General features: G+C 39.3%; 1 protein-coding gene across 1 annotated transcript in view; it reads right to left on the bottom strand.

Annotated features, from left to right (window-relative positions):
* cps1 (carbamoyl-phosphate synthase 1, mitochondrial) overlaps positions 1 to 16,865 on the bottom strand; it is an 80,660-nt gene that overhangs the window by 12,589 nt on the left and 51,206 nt on the right. Inside the window, exons 29-32 of the mRNA XM_026912908.3 lie at positions 10,877 to 10,954; positions 6,306 to 6,413; positions 5,737 to 5,826; positions 4,612 to 4,782 (exon numbers count right to left, since the gene is read on the bottom strand). Coding sequence (XP_026768709.3) covers positions 4,612 to 4,782; positions 5,737 to 5,826; positions 6,306 to 6,413; positions 10,877 to 10,954 — 447 coding nt within the window. The remainder of the gene's footprint in view (positions 1 to 4,611; positions 4,783 to 5,736; positions 5,827 to 6,305; positions 6,414 to 10,876; positions 10,955 to 16,865) is intronic.

Here is a 16,865-nt window from a genome sequence, read left to right as displayed (position 1 = left end):
ATGAGAACGAGGGGAAAGAAGGATGATGGCACAGCAGAGTGAGGGGACAGAAGAATGAAGGTACAGGAGAATGAGGGGACAGGAGGATGAGAGAGCAGATACATTATGAGACAGCAGAATGATAGGACAGGAGAATAAGGGGACAGAAGAATGAGGAGACAGAAGAGGGAGGGAACAGAATAATGAAGAGACAGGAGAGCGGGGGAACATTATAATGAGGGAACATAAGAGAAGAGTGAGGGGACAGAAGAATGAGGGGAGAGAAGAGTGAGGAGACAAGAGAGTAAGGGAATGGAAGAATGAGGGAACAGAGGAGTGATGGGACAGGAGAATGAGTGGATGGAAAAGCAAGGGGACAGGAGAATGGGGTGACCGGTAGAACAAGAGGATGGGCAAATGATGGGACTGGAGAAAGAGAAAACAGAAGAATTAGATTACAGAAGAATGGGGGATAGGAGAGTGAGGGTAAAGGAGAATGAGGGAACAGAAGAGTGAGGGGACAGAAAATTAATGGGACAGGAGAATGAAGAGGCAGAAGAATGAAGGGGTAGAAAAATGAGAGAATAGAAGAGTGAGGGAACAAATTATTGAGGGAACAGAAGATTGAGGAGACAGAAGTGTGAGGGAACAGGAAAGAGAGGGAAGAGAAGAGTGAGGGGACAGAAGTGTGAGGAGAAAGAAGAGTGAGGGGACAGAAGTGTGAAGAGAAAGAAGAGTGAGGGGACAAGTGTGAGGAGAAAGAAGAGTGAGGGGACAGAAGAGTAAAGTGACATGAGAGAAACAGGATGGAACAGAGAGGAGACAGAAGTGAGGAGGTATAGTGGATGGAGAGGTGGGGGTGGAGCGGAGATGAGACAAGGGAGGGTGGAGCAGGTGATTTGCGTCCCCGGTTCGATCTGAGTAGTCACGTCCAGGCCACTGGGGGAACACATCCTTGAAACAGTCTAATCAGCTCTGAATAAGCCAGCCTCACTTATGAATGTTAATGTGAGGAGGATAATAAACACCAGCATCTCACACTAATCCTGCTGTGCCCGGGGACGCATCCATTAAAGATTCTCATCAGGACAAGGTAGACCACACCAACACGCTGTGCGTGATCGCAACAAATACCGAGTACTCAGGGACGATTCTGTCAACACATCAAGCTCGGTTTTAGTTTCTACTCGCCCCAAATGTAGTCCCAATGTTCCTCAAGTTTGCTTCTTTAGAAAGGGAACTATGTTGCTAATGTAGCTGGAATGGTCTACCTCACTCAAAATCATATTTTTCCTGTAAATAATGTTATGTGGATTCATCACTCTTCTGTCCCCTCACTAGTTTTATCCCTTCTTCTGTTTTCCTCCATGCCCTCAGTTTTGGTTTCCTTTGCTCAGATTTAGTGACATCAGGCACTGATGTTGGTGAGGAGGTCTGGGGTGCAGTCAGTGTTCCAGTTTATCCCAAAGGTGTTCAGTGGGGTTGAGGTCGGGACTCTGTGCAGGACACTCGAGTTCTTCCACTCCAACCTTCACACACCATGTCTTCATGGAGCTCGCTTTGTGCACAGGGGCATTGTCATGCTGGAACAGGTTAGGTCCTCTTAGCTCCAGTGAAGGGAAATTGTAATGCTACAGCATACAAATACATTCTACACAATTATGTGCTTCGAACTTTATGGCAACAGATCTGGAATGTTCCAAATATGGGTGTGATGGTCAGGTGCCCATAGGCCATGTAGTGTATTTGGATGTGATAAATGCTGATCTAAATTTGATGGGTTTTTAAAATAGGTATCCTGGCTCAGAACTGACATCCATGATCTTCTTTTTTTAACAGCATGAACAATTAGATGTGATCCAACCACAGGCAGATTTCTTGGTAAAATGCCTCCCTCATTATTGACGACCAAAAAGACTCCTGGGAGAGCAAAAATCAATAGTGTAGCAAAATTAAATTAAGGGAAAGTCATCAAGTAAAGACCCTCTGGAGTTCTCCGACTTTAGTCCTGGAGGATCTGCACAGTGTGCAGTTTAATCGTCTCTTTGCTCTAAATAGCTCCGATTTAATTGAATTAGGCGTGCCTGTATAAGAAAAGTGCTAAACCGCATTAGACTTGAGTCAAAGACCCTGACATAGTGATACACCATGTCTCTTTTCCTCTCTAATACCGTTAGAAATGTTTGCAGCTAGGGCAACTGATGATTCATCGTCAGTGAGCACAAGCTTTTTCGTAATGAAAAGATATTATGGAAAATATATATTTCAAAGTCTTAAGGGTCATCGTATGAACTTCCACAGTGGAATAAACACACTGTGCAAGAAAGAAACACAACCTTTCCATGACCTCAGAAAAGCCTGAGCATGTAGTCACATTGTGTTTCCCCTCCAAACTACTTTTCCTCCACGAGCTGTAATTTAAACAGCATTCGTTGCGCACTTCAGGAAGACAAAGCAAAGCGCACAGTAGGGGCTTGTTAGGCTGAGAAAATCCATGTTCGCATGCGTTTTTCCCTGAGCTGGAGAGAAGACAGAGCACAGAAATACCCAGCACACAATGCTGTCTCTGGGCACTGGAGTTCTGAAGCTGTTTGGAACGTCTGTTACTGGAAGATGAGATGAGACAGCGTCCGAGAGAAAGATCCGGAGAGAAAGCGTAATATATTCACACATTCCGACGTGTTTACAAGCAAGCAAACCCACAGTGGCAGGAGCATTTGTCAGACAGTGCGATGGCTGTCAGTGTGTGTGTGTGTGTGTGTGTGTGTGTGTGTGTGTGTGTGAGTGCTGCATGCATTATGACAATGTACTACACAACTGCAGGTATGTGTCTGTGTGTTTGTGTGCTGTCAGAAGGAAACTGGGTTTCTATAGAAATGTGGGGGGGAAAAAAAAAACAATAATAATTGAAAAATAAATGAATACCATATACACTGTTTATGGAGTTCATTCAAAGTTTGTCATAAATCTTCCAATATTAGGCATTATTTATAATAAAGATGTTACTCTCAGAGGGAAGAGGCTTTCATTTGTCTGGCCAAATCTAGGGTACCAAGCTATGAGCATGCTTAAAGAGAAAGCAAGATAGCATTCAGGTATTGGGAGAGAAAGACAGAAATAGAGTGAGTTTTGGCAACATTATACTACATACAGTCATTCTAATAGAACTGAACTGGCCACATTTGCACTGGCTTTGTTTCCACAAGTATTCATGACCTTCCAGAGGTGGACAAATCAGCTGCCAGGGTGTGCAGGATGAGCAGATTTTGTGTCTGGGTTATTAGTTATGCCTCCGCGCAGAGAAAAGATGTCATATAACTCTCTATATGGAACAGCCGGCATATGGTTAAACATATAAAGACACTAGCCAGACTTGAATATCTTTTGTTTAGCTCTTAACTAAAATGTTGACCAATGACTTGCTGACTTTTTGTTGAGGATGCAAACACATCCTAAACTTTGTCAGAAACATAAAAGCGTTTAGTTCTGTAAGTTTTTATATTAGTTATAATGTATTTAATGAGACCAGAGGGGTGCATCAGGACTAGGGTCATGCGAGCGTTAGTGCGTGGTCAGATATGAAGCTGGCTGGACAAAGAAAGACCACATGAATTTACAGCATTCAAGTTCCTGGTCAGGGTCATGGTGGTTAAAATTAGGCTACTGATTTGTTTATATTTTGAGAAACAGAACTGACTAAATTCATTACAAAATATCCAAACCATATACAAATCAATATAATAACACATTTCTATAATAATTACATTAAAAAAAAAAAAACCTTAGTGGTACAGAAACACAGGTATAAATACATATAGTGTCATTGTGTTACACTTGTTCAGGTGATTGGAAATGACATTTTACACCCAGAACCTCACTGTTCAGCTTAATAAAGCTCTTGAAGAAGAATGTGAAGGAAAATAAAAAAATATAAGGGATTGTTATTGTTCCACATATTTCACATATTTCCATGCGACAGATCTGGTGTTCTGTTTCCCAGCTTCCCTGTTTGAAGCTCCACCTCTCCACAGGCCTCTAGAATATTCACAGCCACGTTTGCTATTCCTCTCAGCAGCCGAGCCGGGTGTTTAAAACTTGGAGAGTGGCAGGAGAAGAGGATTATTCCTGCGCGATTGCCTCCTCATCACGGCCATTGTACTTCCACTCTTCCGTAATTATACCGGAAATTACTTTGGGAGAGCAGAGACAGCGCTCAAGCAGCAAGTGCCCTAGACTACAATTCCAAACCTACTGATACAAGTCAGTGTCTCAACCACTCCTGGTAATTTAACACCTAGCTGGAGACGCGTGAAGCTCCCCGCCGCCCGTGTCATTTAAAGACGAATTGAATGCTGTGAGACGGTGAAAAGTGTCTGGAGAGTACAAGTTTTTTAATTGGAGAGCGAGGTATCAGTCTCACTTTCACATTAATTACATTATCATTTGTGCAGTTAATAACGGCTATAGTTCTCACACTGAGGATGTTTGAAAAATGGGTGAATGATATTAGGGCTTGAGCGGTAATTAAAGTTCTGTAAAAAGGATAAGGGCATTCAAAGATCATTTAAAGAGGCATGAAAATGAAAGCAATACTGTAAAACTGTCCATCGCTCTAATAGCACACACACATACCTTAATGCCAACGTAGTCTACAGGAATGATGGGGCTTTCCAGCGTGGGGAGCACAGACTCGTTTAGCGGTTCTCCCACCATCACCTGGGTCGCCACGTTAATCAAGTCCACACCGATGGTTTTAGACACAAACGGGAAGGAGCGTGAGGCACGCAGGTTACACTCGATCACCTGAGGAGGTCAGAAACTCTGATTACACTCCCCTTAATCTCCCAGCTCATTACGTAATCATGCATCTTAATGCATAATATTCAGCAACTTCTGAGTGATTCAGTAAATACTGTGAAACTCATTTTAAGCATGAACCAAGTGCCAGGTCCTGGGAGCTAAAGATCACTAACAATGTACACTAGTTATACTGAATGGAAGCGGTACGTTATTTGGTCATGAATGTAGGTATATGTGACTGTTAGCATTTTTGCCTTGAAGTATAAAAATTGTTTAAAACAATCCAGCTTACATTTAAAGTCTTAACAAAAGATCTCATACATTTTAAAAGCACTCAAAGCAGGAAATTTATTAATAATGAGTCACTGAGTAATAAATTGTGCCATAAGTATGCAGTGAAACACTGGGGATATGCTGTCATAGGAAAATAATCAACGACAGGGTGGTGTGATGGAGAACAGTTAAGGTTACTGTACCAAAGTTGATTATTTTCCAATAATAGCACATGCTCCTCTTATCCCACACCAATCAGGCAACACTTTTTTTTTTTTCAGTTAGTAAAGAATGACACATCATACTTTTGATCCAATTATACTTACATTTAATTTACATTGGATTTTCTGCAAAACAAGTTAGTACCTGTTCTCCCTTACATTATGGCAGTTCTGAACTCTTAGCTCGTTCCATCACCAGCCTCTCTTTTTACCCTTTCTTGAATTATTAAGACAAAAATTGCAGCTTATCAAGTTTCCTAAAAACCGTAAAGCCCACATTTAAATAAGAATCTAGAAACAGTGCAGAATCTTGAACATTAAATATTTAAGACTTTGAACATTTACACTGTTTGTTTTAAACATTTCAAAATTCTAAAACCTTCTATTTATTTCCAACTTTAAATGAATAGATTTTCAATGTGGTCTCAGAGTTTTCATGGTGAGTAGAGCAGCAATAACTTACCATGACATCATTGCTTTTCACCAGAAACTGAGTGTTAAACGGCCCTGAAATCTCGAACGCCTTTGCAATTTTCCGTGTGGCCGTCTTCACCTGAAAACAGCCAAAGGAAAAAAAAAATTACACAAAACCTTACGAACCCATAACTCAGGTTAAAATCTGTGCGTATGCAGAGGAGGCTGAGAGCACATCCGTCACTGTCGAGGCTCTGCATGCCCCGTCACCGGCGCTGGATGGAATGCAGAGAGGAAGACATTACGGAAACTAAACGCGAAGGAAACTTTGATTTGACAAACTGAGTTTGATCCGGAGGAGGCAGAAGCGGGCGGCGTGTCACTTGATCAAAGAGAAGGGTCCAATCTTAAACTACAAATGTTCCATATCGAATGAGTTTTAGATGTGAAATGTCTTATCAGATTCATGGCCTTATTTCTTTCTTATGATTTCATATTTAAAGACTGTAACTGTATATCTATAGATATAGTTAATCACGTGTATGAATTTCGCTGAGACTGGCTCAAAATGAACAAATTTCATTAAAAAAAAGAAAGTAAGTAGAAAAGAGCTGTGACCTTCTCCAGAGCTCCTTGACTGATGGTCTGGGTGGGCAGCATTAAAGTGGCGTCTCCTGAGTGGACGCCGGCGTCCTCCACGTGCTCCGTAATGGCGTGAGCCAGAACCTGCAAGGACATCACATATTAAATCAGCAGAAACACTAAATGTTCTTCCTTTTCCTGCTTATAGCGTAAAGGAGGTGTTAATGAAACAAGCAAATTCCCTAGTCAACAAAAAAGTCAAAAATTGCGAACAAGAAAAGTCTGTTTTGAGTTAAAGTTTGAAAACTGAACTATAATATAGCAAACAGTTCCACTGTAACGTATGAATATCTTTGCATCTCAGATGTTTTTCCACATTAATAAAACTGAGGTATACTACAGTTTTTTCCCCACATAAACAATTTTTAAATAGGAAAAAAATACACACCAAAGATGAGGGATTACACATGAAACAATTTATATGTCCCTTGCTTTCCCTTTATCAGGAAGCAATAAGTAAACCTACATGGAGGTGCTGCAGCTTGCAGCCACTGCTTATTGTTCCAGGTTTGAGTTGTTTTCTAAAGAACAATTTACATATTGTGCTTAAGGAGCAGGATCCTAGACAACATTACTATACTGCACTTTAAAACTGAGCAAGACTTATTCAAATATACACCACAGCACTGCCGAGTTCTGGAATCTGATTGGTCAGAAGATGTTGATTAAGTAAGGAATAACACACAACATACTGTTATATACGGTTATCCCTGATTGTGCATTATTTTTGTATAACAGCATGGTCTGGAGTGTGTTATTCTGCTTATAAGATGGTTAATTTTTAATGTTTAATTTAATATTGCACAATGCATGGCACACTTTAGCAGTTTATAGGTAGATTTAATGTTGTGGAATATCTGAGAGACAAGTTAGTTCCTGTTCTCACTTACTTTATAACCGTGATAAACAGTCGCTCCCTAACCAGCATCTCCTTCTCTCTCTCTCTCTCTCTCTCTCTCTCTCGTCATTTTACCCAGAAACCAGAAAGCATAAACTCCTCTCTCCTGAAGACTTTCCTATGCTGATAATCTTCGCAATGCACCGTGACTGTTACAAAGCACTGACACCTTCCATAAATTTAAATAAAAAATCTCCTAAAAAAAAATTCACATCAATATTTATACATTTTACTTTGTTAAACAACTAATTTTTGAATCTTAGATTATGTGGAACGTCCACCGAACAGGTTCCTTTGAGTGAGTTGTTACTATATAAACAATAACGTGTTAGAACCAGCGCATTAATATTAACCTGTCGTTCATGTTATAGCTGGAACTACTTTCCAAGCCGTGCTGTTACAAAAACAATGCACACCTTCTGACCAATCAGATTCTAGCATTCAAACACGCTTGGTATAAAGGACTATGCTAAAGGTTTACATTAATGCACTCGTTCTGATGTTATCGTTTCTATAGTAACAACTTATCCAGGGACTTGTATATCAAATGATCTACATAATCTAAGACTAATAATAAACAGATTAAAAACTGTTTTGTTATTTAACAAAGAAAAAACGATAATTGTTGATATTGTGAAGTTTTCTGTATAGTGTACAGAAGCAACACTGTTCCACAACATTAAATGTAACCATAAATGGATAAAAAAAAAAGTATGATGTCGTTTCACAATAAATAATAAAAAAAAAGAAAGCATTTGCAAATTGCTGTGATATAAGAGGAATTAAACACCTCAGAGCGTGCATTCAGGGTGGGAACAGTAACCTCACTTCATCACTCCACTCCAGTGTTGATTATTTTCCTATAACAGCACATCCCCAAGTGTTTTACTCTTTACTTATCTATGCTCTGCATTTACTTTTATTTCACTTTTACTCCAAGCTCCATTTCCTCCTTCACTGATTAACTGCCAACACATATGATGGATGCCAGGTGAATGAAGTGGAAAGCTACTGTTAAAGTTCTTACACATAAGCCAATCTAATGCTAAAGGAGGAGCGTCACTGCTGCTTCTTCACGTTGGTAAAACAAAGACATTTAAGAAAAGTGCTGATTAACAGTCTTTAAAATGGCTCTGCCGCAGGCTTCGCATCTTAGGCACCTGTTCTGTACCATTTGCAGAATTATTACGGCACTCTCCGTATACCACAACAATAAAAGCTTTATCGTTAAACTACGACCATCTTTGAGAAACTAAATCTGTTTAAGATAAGTAAACAATGCTGTAGGAATGTGTAGGTAACCAACCAGTTCACATTATTCTTATCAATCACATAAATAGTCAAATAACAGATGTGTAAAGACAGACTGATTAGAACTGCACTTAATATTTATGATTTACAGCTACACTGATTTAAACCCGTGTGTACTGGGGAAAAAGTCAAGAAGCGATGAGGACTAAATGGATCCGGACATCTGACACCATACGCACAGCATTTTAATACTATTTTTATAACGGCATTCTCTCTATATTTATTAAACAGCTGTTACAGTTAAACATTTGCAAAGGACTGAGATAAGCTACGATCTATCCATCCATTTTTCCTACACATGGTCACAGGGAGCCTGGAGCCTATTCCAGGGAACTTTGACACCCTGGACAGGTGCACATTCTCACACAATATGGACAACTTAGAGATGACAATCAGCCTACAGTGCATGTCTTTGGACTGGGGGAGGAAACCCCCTAAGCACAGAGAGAACATGCAAGCTCCGTGCACGCAGGACATAGGCGGGATTCAAAGCCCCAACCCCGTAGGTGCGAGGCAAACAGGCTAACCACTAAGCCACTGTTCCCCCTCAATATAAGCTACAAAAACGTTAAATCTAAGTATACTGTATAATAAATATGCTCAATTTATCCCTGTTTCCATTTAAAAAAATCTTTTAAGGACACTTTTACTGAAGGATGTACCAGTTTTCTGGTTAAACAAGCACTTATATTATTATAAAAGTGTGCGTGTGTGTGTGTGTGTGTGTGTGTGTATGCAGTACTTGGTACCTTTTTTTGTCTGTTATTTATCATTTGTTGTCATTTTTTCTCCTACTACTCTGTGTGTGTATCCACTTCAAGTGGCCACCACTGTACACAAGAATTTGTTCTTAATGATTTTCCTGGTTAAACTAAAAGTTAAAAAAAAAAAAAAACTACATTCTTAGACACATTGTCATATTTCCCACTTCATTTCCTGTTCATACTTCCTTATACCTGCCAGTTAGAGGGAAGTGGGCGTGGCCTCTTTCTGTTCCATACTTTCTTTTCTTTTCTTTTTCTTTAAATCAAACTGAAATACTTGCTTAATATTAATTCACGTTTTATCACACTGCACTTGTAAATCATTCCATATTGGCTACTTTAAATGTCTCATATCAAGACTGCATTGCCTTGAATATAAAGACAGACATCTATATTAAACAATAAATGCTTGTTGAAATAAAATCAATAAGAGATTAGCACATATATTAAAAAGGCAATTCTATAAAAAAAAATACTGCATATATGTTTATTAGCACGGGCTAAACACGGCGAGACAAGCAGAGGGGAGCGCAGAATAAGTGCATTCCGAATGCGCTGTGTAACGTTTGTTTTCATTAAGGGTGTTATTATGGGAGGATAACGTCCCTGTTCCAGAAGGTAAGCCACAACAGATGAAAACCTCCATCTGCTGCATAATGAAGTCGCTCTAGTGTGGCTCTGCGATTCACACACGAGGATTCAATCAGATTGGAGTGCTTCACACTTCACTTTTGACCGAATTTCATTCATTGCAGCCAGGTTTGTCTGACCTCTGCCCAGTAAACATCTTTCTGGCACGAGCTTTGTTTCAGACACATATAACACCCATGTGTGATAATCAGAAACCCGATCGGTCGAATCCGAAAGCGGTGATTCATTTTCTAGTGCCGTTGTAATTCAAATCACGTTTATATTAATGCATCGTTCTAATACATTATCATTTCTGTACTAACCACTCATTCATATAATCTCTATAGAATCTAGAGACTAGAATGTATAGAATTTATGTAACATTTATGGAAAGAGTCTCCAGTGTCAGTCAGTAAGTTTTCCGATATGGGAATCAAGAGAGATAAGCAAGAGAGATAAAACAGCCTGGTGAGAGAATGAATGTTTATAGCTGCTGTAATGTAAGTAATAACAGGAATTAACTTGTTTCAAGGGCATTCCACAACATTAAATGTAACTATAAAAGGATAAAAATGTCTCGTTTTTTAAATTAAAAAGTGTAATCATTGGCAACCTGCTGTGGTATGAGAGGAATAAATCACTTGGGGCATGTTTTAGTGGAAAATAATCAATGTTACAGCTGCATTACAACACCCCGTTGTTGATTATTTTTCTATAACAGCTGTCCTGAAGTGTTTTACTCTTTACAACATGGCTGTTGAATCGTATCATTTTGGGTTGTTTCCCAAAAGCATCTCAGCACAAAGATAATTGTAAAATGGTAGAGTGAGCATCACACTGAACTCTCTCTCTCTCTCACATACTCTCACTTAAGATATTCTTAACTTTGTGATGCTTTTAGGAAACTCAGCCCATGCTAGTTAATGTTTAGGATTTTGCCTCACCTTGCCTGATTTGGCCACTGCGTCCACTTCGACCTCTCTGGCTCCACGAATGAACTTCGTGATGACCACAGGATGCTCCTGTATTAAACAGAAACAGATACTGAGAGCACTGCTAGACTGGAATTAATGGAAATTTGACCTCATATGTGATAAGGAGCAAGAAATATAAGTAACATTACAAGGCCAATAAATCAGATCTGTGAATAAATACAGGGAAAAAAAAAACTTCTTCTCAATAATCACAATCTGCCTACAAGATCCTACACGTGTACCGCTTTCAAAAATGCTCAAAATATAAACACACAGCGGAACGAATGATACAGCTGAAGAGCGCTCGTCATTAGCATATGGTGTGGCTGAGCATGAAGTTTACATTAACCACCAGATGGTACTGAATCAGTAAGTGTGGGTGTGTGTGTGTGTGTGTGTGTGTGTGTGTGTTCAGGGTCAGATTCGGTGATAGTCTCCCAGCCTCCATCATATCATTATGTATTATAATGAGTCTCTCTGCATGTCTCTCAGTTTAGATAAACAAATTTAGCTTCTAATGCTTCTACACTCTCAGGAAAAAAAAAGTCGCAAACTGTACGATGGTTTATCTCTAGTAAGGTAGCCTCAAAGTTAGGTCTTATCTCTTGTTCAGTCTAAAGGTGTCTAAAGACATAGTCTTAGAATGCTTTTTGACATATGAAGCTTTCAATCAAACCCTCGTGTGATTGCTGTGCTCTTGTCTAAAGTACCACACGTGAGAGCACAGCAATCACACTCGGATGCGGAACAACACAACCGGTCTGAGAGCGTCTGAGTGATGTAGTCTCAGTCCGCTTCTGAGTGAACTCTGGTGCATTTCGAGTACAGGGAGAAAGTGACTCGACTCTGAATCACCCGGACCACAGGAAGTGAATCAAACATGCCGTGTGTTTTGGGTTGCAGCAGTTTTTGTAGATGTAAGCTGCTAAAATGAGCTTTGAGATACAAACCCTGGAGCGCTGGAGATTTGGAATTTAGATTTGGGAAATAAATGCTGGATGTGACACAGAATGTTTTAACTGAGTTCTTTATATAACTACTTTGCAATTTATTGAGTGATTTTTGTGCTGTCTATGCGCACTTGGCAAATGTTTGCTTGAATGAAGTTTTACGACAACTTTCTCAGCTCAGCCAGTGTTTCATTTTTTCTTTTTGGTTAATGTAAATTACGTGCAATGTGAAAAAGAGAGTGAACCAAAAGTATTAGTTTCACTGTGATTCAAATGCCGGATGCAGGATGTGAATAAAAAACTTCAAAGCAATGTTCCTGTATAAATAATGTTGGCATCAGAGGAGCAGTCATGCTTTCAATATCCTTCACCACGCTGATATTAAGTTCTCATTTTGAGAAACTTTCTGAGTATTTTACTAAGGCATCATTTAGATCACGGTACCCTGTCATGTTCCTCTGCCTCATATCCACTGAGATAAAGCTCTAGCTGAAGATGAATAAAGAATTAATGAATTAGTCAAACTTTGTAAATGGTATGATATTTGTCTTTAACCCTTTCTAGCGGTTAATTGATGTATCGGACATTTTCAATCAGTATAAACAAATGAATTATTTTATTGCCACAAGTAAGCTATAAGATTAGTCAGGATACTGTTGGGTTTCTGTGTGTAGAGTATTGTGACTCTGTGTTTAGCTGCTGGTGAACAGGGTGATAGGAAAGGGGATTGGTGTGAGCCCCCTGCTGGGCAAACAATTCACACGTCTCTGTAATAACACTGGTACGGAGATAAAACAGACAGCACAGACAGCTTTTCTGATAGTAAAACACCATAAACAACTGCCACAATAATATTATAACATTTAAACCTAGTAGTCTAGGTAAAAAAAAAAGGAATACTTGTGAAAAACTGCAAATTTTTAAATTCCTGAGTGTCTACTTTCATATAAGCCATTAACCCCTATTGTGGAGTGTGTCATCAATGCTGAACACGAGCAGCCCCAAAACAGGTGGAAACTAAAGTGTTTTTGGCCTCTGGTTAAAAAGAGTTAACTGGTGAAACAAGTTCCTGCAAATTTAATGCATGCTCGCTTGGCGTTCACAAAGTGACATTCAGGTTGTAATAAATGACATTAATGGTTCGAAATGAATCGATTTGACTCCACTGACTCCACCCTGTATTTTGTAGAATCATTCCAGACTGCATGATTATTAGAGACACAATGCTCCATAACCCCTGTTAGTAAATCGGCTTTATCACTGGTGTAATCAAGTCTGCATGTGACACAAACACTTTAGTAAATCAGGTCCACATGCATTATTTCTTCTTTTTTTCCCTCTCTCTGTCACACTGGGTGATTTAAAACCCCTAGAGATCAGTCTGATTGACAGGCTTGTGTGTGTGTGTGTATGTGTGTGTGTGTTGTTTAATGAGTGTGTTTGTCTGTGTCAACATGGTTTGCAATGGATATTTACATTCATACATTAAATCAGGGGTGTCAAACTCGGCAGCATTTTTTTGAGCGTTTGTAGGTGCGTAATGTAAGTCTATTATTATTATTATTATTATTATTATTATTTAACTATTATCTATTCTATCGAATAAGACTAATAACCGTGGCTCTGAAAGTAGAACAGGATGTTTCCAGAAAAATAAAGGGCTACAGAAACTATTCAGCTGTATCCACTGTTAGGCTTTTGGGAATAACATTTATCAAAGCGATTAAAATTGTTCTGCAAATATATAAATGAAAATCTAGAATGTTAAGGAACAGATTTAAGAAGAACTCAGATAAGATTATATCTGCTAATAAAATGTCCGTTATCTCGCATCTCTAGTCTTGCGTCTCTCTTTTCTTTGTCTAGTCTCGCGTCTATCTTTTCTTTGCCTAGTCTCGCGTCTCTCTTTTCTTTGTGTAGTCTCACATTTCTTTTCTTTGTGTAGTCTCACATTTCTTTTCTTTGTGTAGTCTTTTGCGTCTATCTTTTCTTTGCCTAGTCTCGTGTCTATCTTTTCTTTGAGTAGTCTCGTGTCTCTCTTTTCTTTGCGTAGTCTCGCATCTCTCTTTTCTTTGTGTAGTCTCACATTTCTTTTCTTTGTGTCGTCTTGCATCTCTCTTTTCTTTGTGTAGTCTCACATTTCTTTTTCTTTGTGTAGTCTCACATTTCTTTTCTTTGCGTAGTCTCGCATCTCTCTTTTCTTTGTGTAGTCTCACATTTCTTTTCTTTGCGTAGTCTCGCATCTCTCTTTTCTTTGTGTAGTCTCACATTTCTTTTTCTTTGTGTAGTCTCACATTTCTTTTTCTTTGTGTAGTCTCGTGTCTCTCTTTTCTTTGTGTAGTCTCGTGTCTCTCTTTTCTTTGTGTAGTCTCATGTCTCTCTTTTCTTTGTGTAGTCTTGTCTCTCTTTTCTTTGTGTAGTCTCGTGTCTCTCTTTTCTTTGTGTAATCTCACGTCTCTCTTTTCGTTGTGTAATCTCACATCTCTCTTTTCTTTATGTAATCTTGCATCTCTATTCTTTGTGTAATCTTGCATCTCTCTATTCTTTGCGTAATCTCGCACCTCTCTATTCTTTGCATAATCTCGTATCTCTTTTCTTTGCATAATCTCACATCTCTCTTTTCTTTGTGCTTTTCGTCCCTGACATATTTGTGGATCTCTCGACAGGGCGATACATTTCAGGGCCTCATGACTCACCGGTGGGCCTCGAGTTTGACACCTGTACCTTTAAGTGTTACTGTGTTCCGCATTTCTTGCACAATGATGGAAAGAACAGCGTGTTCATGGTCGTAGTCAGAGCCCACTTCTGTTCTGAGCTCAGCACTAATAAAGAGACTACACGTGTTTGGTCCATCTGAATCAGACCCTGATGTGTTATTGCTTCATTAATGTGGTTAACGTACTCAAGGCAAACAGTCTGAGACTTCTGTCAGGAGGTGCTGACTGCACTGAGAACACGATTCTAGCCTGATGTGACTCAACAGCTGGATTTGACTAATGAATGAAGCACGTTTGTGAATATGTTACCACTTGTCCTCTTCCCTTTGCACTTCGATTTGTGAAGAGTGAAAAAAAAGCATTCCATCTGATTTCGATTAGTCTAAGAGGTGATTTTTTTTGTAATAAAACAACAGGCTGTGTGAATTTACAGACAACTTGTACAAGAAACACATGTTCCATTTCCTGCGTTTCTTTAGAAATCACGTCTGGAAAGACTTGAAAGACATCTAACATCTTCAGATGCTGTATACAGCACTTTACGGTACAGCAAACTAGTGACATGTCAGGATCCTAATAGTTTGTAGGGTTGCTATGGAGACAGCAGTATTACGCGTGAAGGCTATTTCATGTGAAACAATCCCCCAAAGCAAATGTGCTTTTTCTCTGGAAAGACATACACATTATTTGTAGTTTAGTTGTTTTGTTTGTTTGTTTGTTTCTCCAAAAGGTTGATATGATATTAAAAAATGGGAAACTCAGCAGTTCTGTAAAAGATTTCCATTCTCTGGATTGTTATGCTCATGAAGAGAATCATCTGGAATCACTGCCCACAATAAGAGTTAAAGAGAACCCCGATACAGGATCTACAAACACAGATGCATCGGCATTTCATATGTCCGTGTTTTAGGAAAACAGTCCAAGTCAAACTTACAAACACAAACTTTAAAAGCTAAAACATTACAAAGGTTAAACCATGTCGTTATGATGTTATTTATTCCAAGTGGTTGCTAGGCTATTGCTAGGTGGTTTCTGTGAAGATGCTGGATGGTTGGTATGGTGCTAAGTTGCTATTCTAATTGGTTGCTATGGTTATAGTTATAAAATTAAAGTTATAAAGTTATTTATGCAAGGTGGTTGCCAGACTGTTGCTAGGTGGTTGCCGTGGAGTTGCTAGGTGGTTGGTATGGTGTTCCAGGTGGTTGCGAAGGTGCTGCTAGGTAGTTGCTATGGTATTCTAATTGGTTTGCTATGGTTATAGTTAAAATAGAAGTTTTTTATGCTAGGTGGTTGCCATGGAGTTGCTAGGTGGTTGGTATGGTGTTTCAGGTGGTTGCTAGGCAGTTGATATGGTACTCTAAGTGGTTCCTATGGTTATAGTTACGAAATTATAGTTATAGTTATGAAGTTATTTATGCCAGTTGGTTGCTAGACTATTGCTAGGTGGTTGATATGGTGTTCCAGGTGGTTTCTAGGGTGTTGCTAGTCAGTTGATATGGTATTTTAAGTGGTTGCTGGGGTGTTGCTAAGTGGTTGCTATGGTTGTAGTTATTAAGTTATGGTTGTAGTTGTGAAGTTATTTATGCCAGGTGGTTGCTAGGCTGTTGCTATGTGGTTGGTATGGTATTCCAGGTGGTTTCTAGGGTGCCACTAGGCAGTTGATATGGTATTCTAAGTGGTTGCTGGGGTGTTGCTAAGTGGTTGCTATGGTATGCCAAGTGGTTGACTTCATTAATGCAGCTAATGAATGCTATGCTACACTATAATGTAACCCTAATCTTAACCTCAGTAGCTAAAAGGAAACCTCTTTTAGTTTTTTTTTTGTCTGTTTCTTTATTTCTTTTAAATTACAGCTGCAGTTTCTGCCCAGAACTAATTCCACACCACCACTATGAGTCCTGTCAGTCAAGCTGATCTGTCAAACAACGGGAGATCATAAATCACAGGAGTCATAAATCAGCCGGTGTGACAGGAGGTGTAGGGATGTGTCCCACTCAAACGAAAGAGGAGTGGAAATCCGGCCTTGTAACAGTCTGTGGTTGTCAGACGCATTACACCCTGAACTGCCCATTTATTAAGAGCAGCTATTCAGTACCTAATAAAGTGACAAGTCAGAAACATGTACGGTGGACACTAAACATAACTTACGGCTAATAATAAATGGATTAAAAATGAAGCTTTCATTTGGGAGACGATTATTTTATAGAATGAGACTCCAGCATCAGTGCTTTGTAACAGTCAAGGAAAATCTTCCGGACCGATGAGCTTGCCTTTTCCGTTTTCTCGGTACCT

This window comes from Pangasianodon hypophthalmus, chromosome 5 (assembly GCF_027358585.1).
Source record: "Pangasianodon hypophthalmus isolate fPanHyp1 chromosome 5, fPanHyp1.pri, whole genome shotgun sequence".
In the NCBI taxonomy this organism is placed as follows: Eukaryota; Metazoa; Chordata; class Actinopteri; order Siluriformes; family Pangasiidae; genus Pangasianodon; species Pangasianodon hypophthalmus.
Note: the sequence above shows the minus strand (reverse complement) of the source record. Positions and strands in the feature narration are given on the sequence as shown.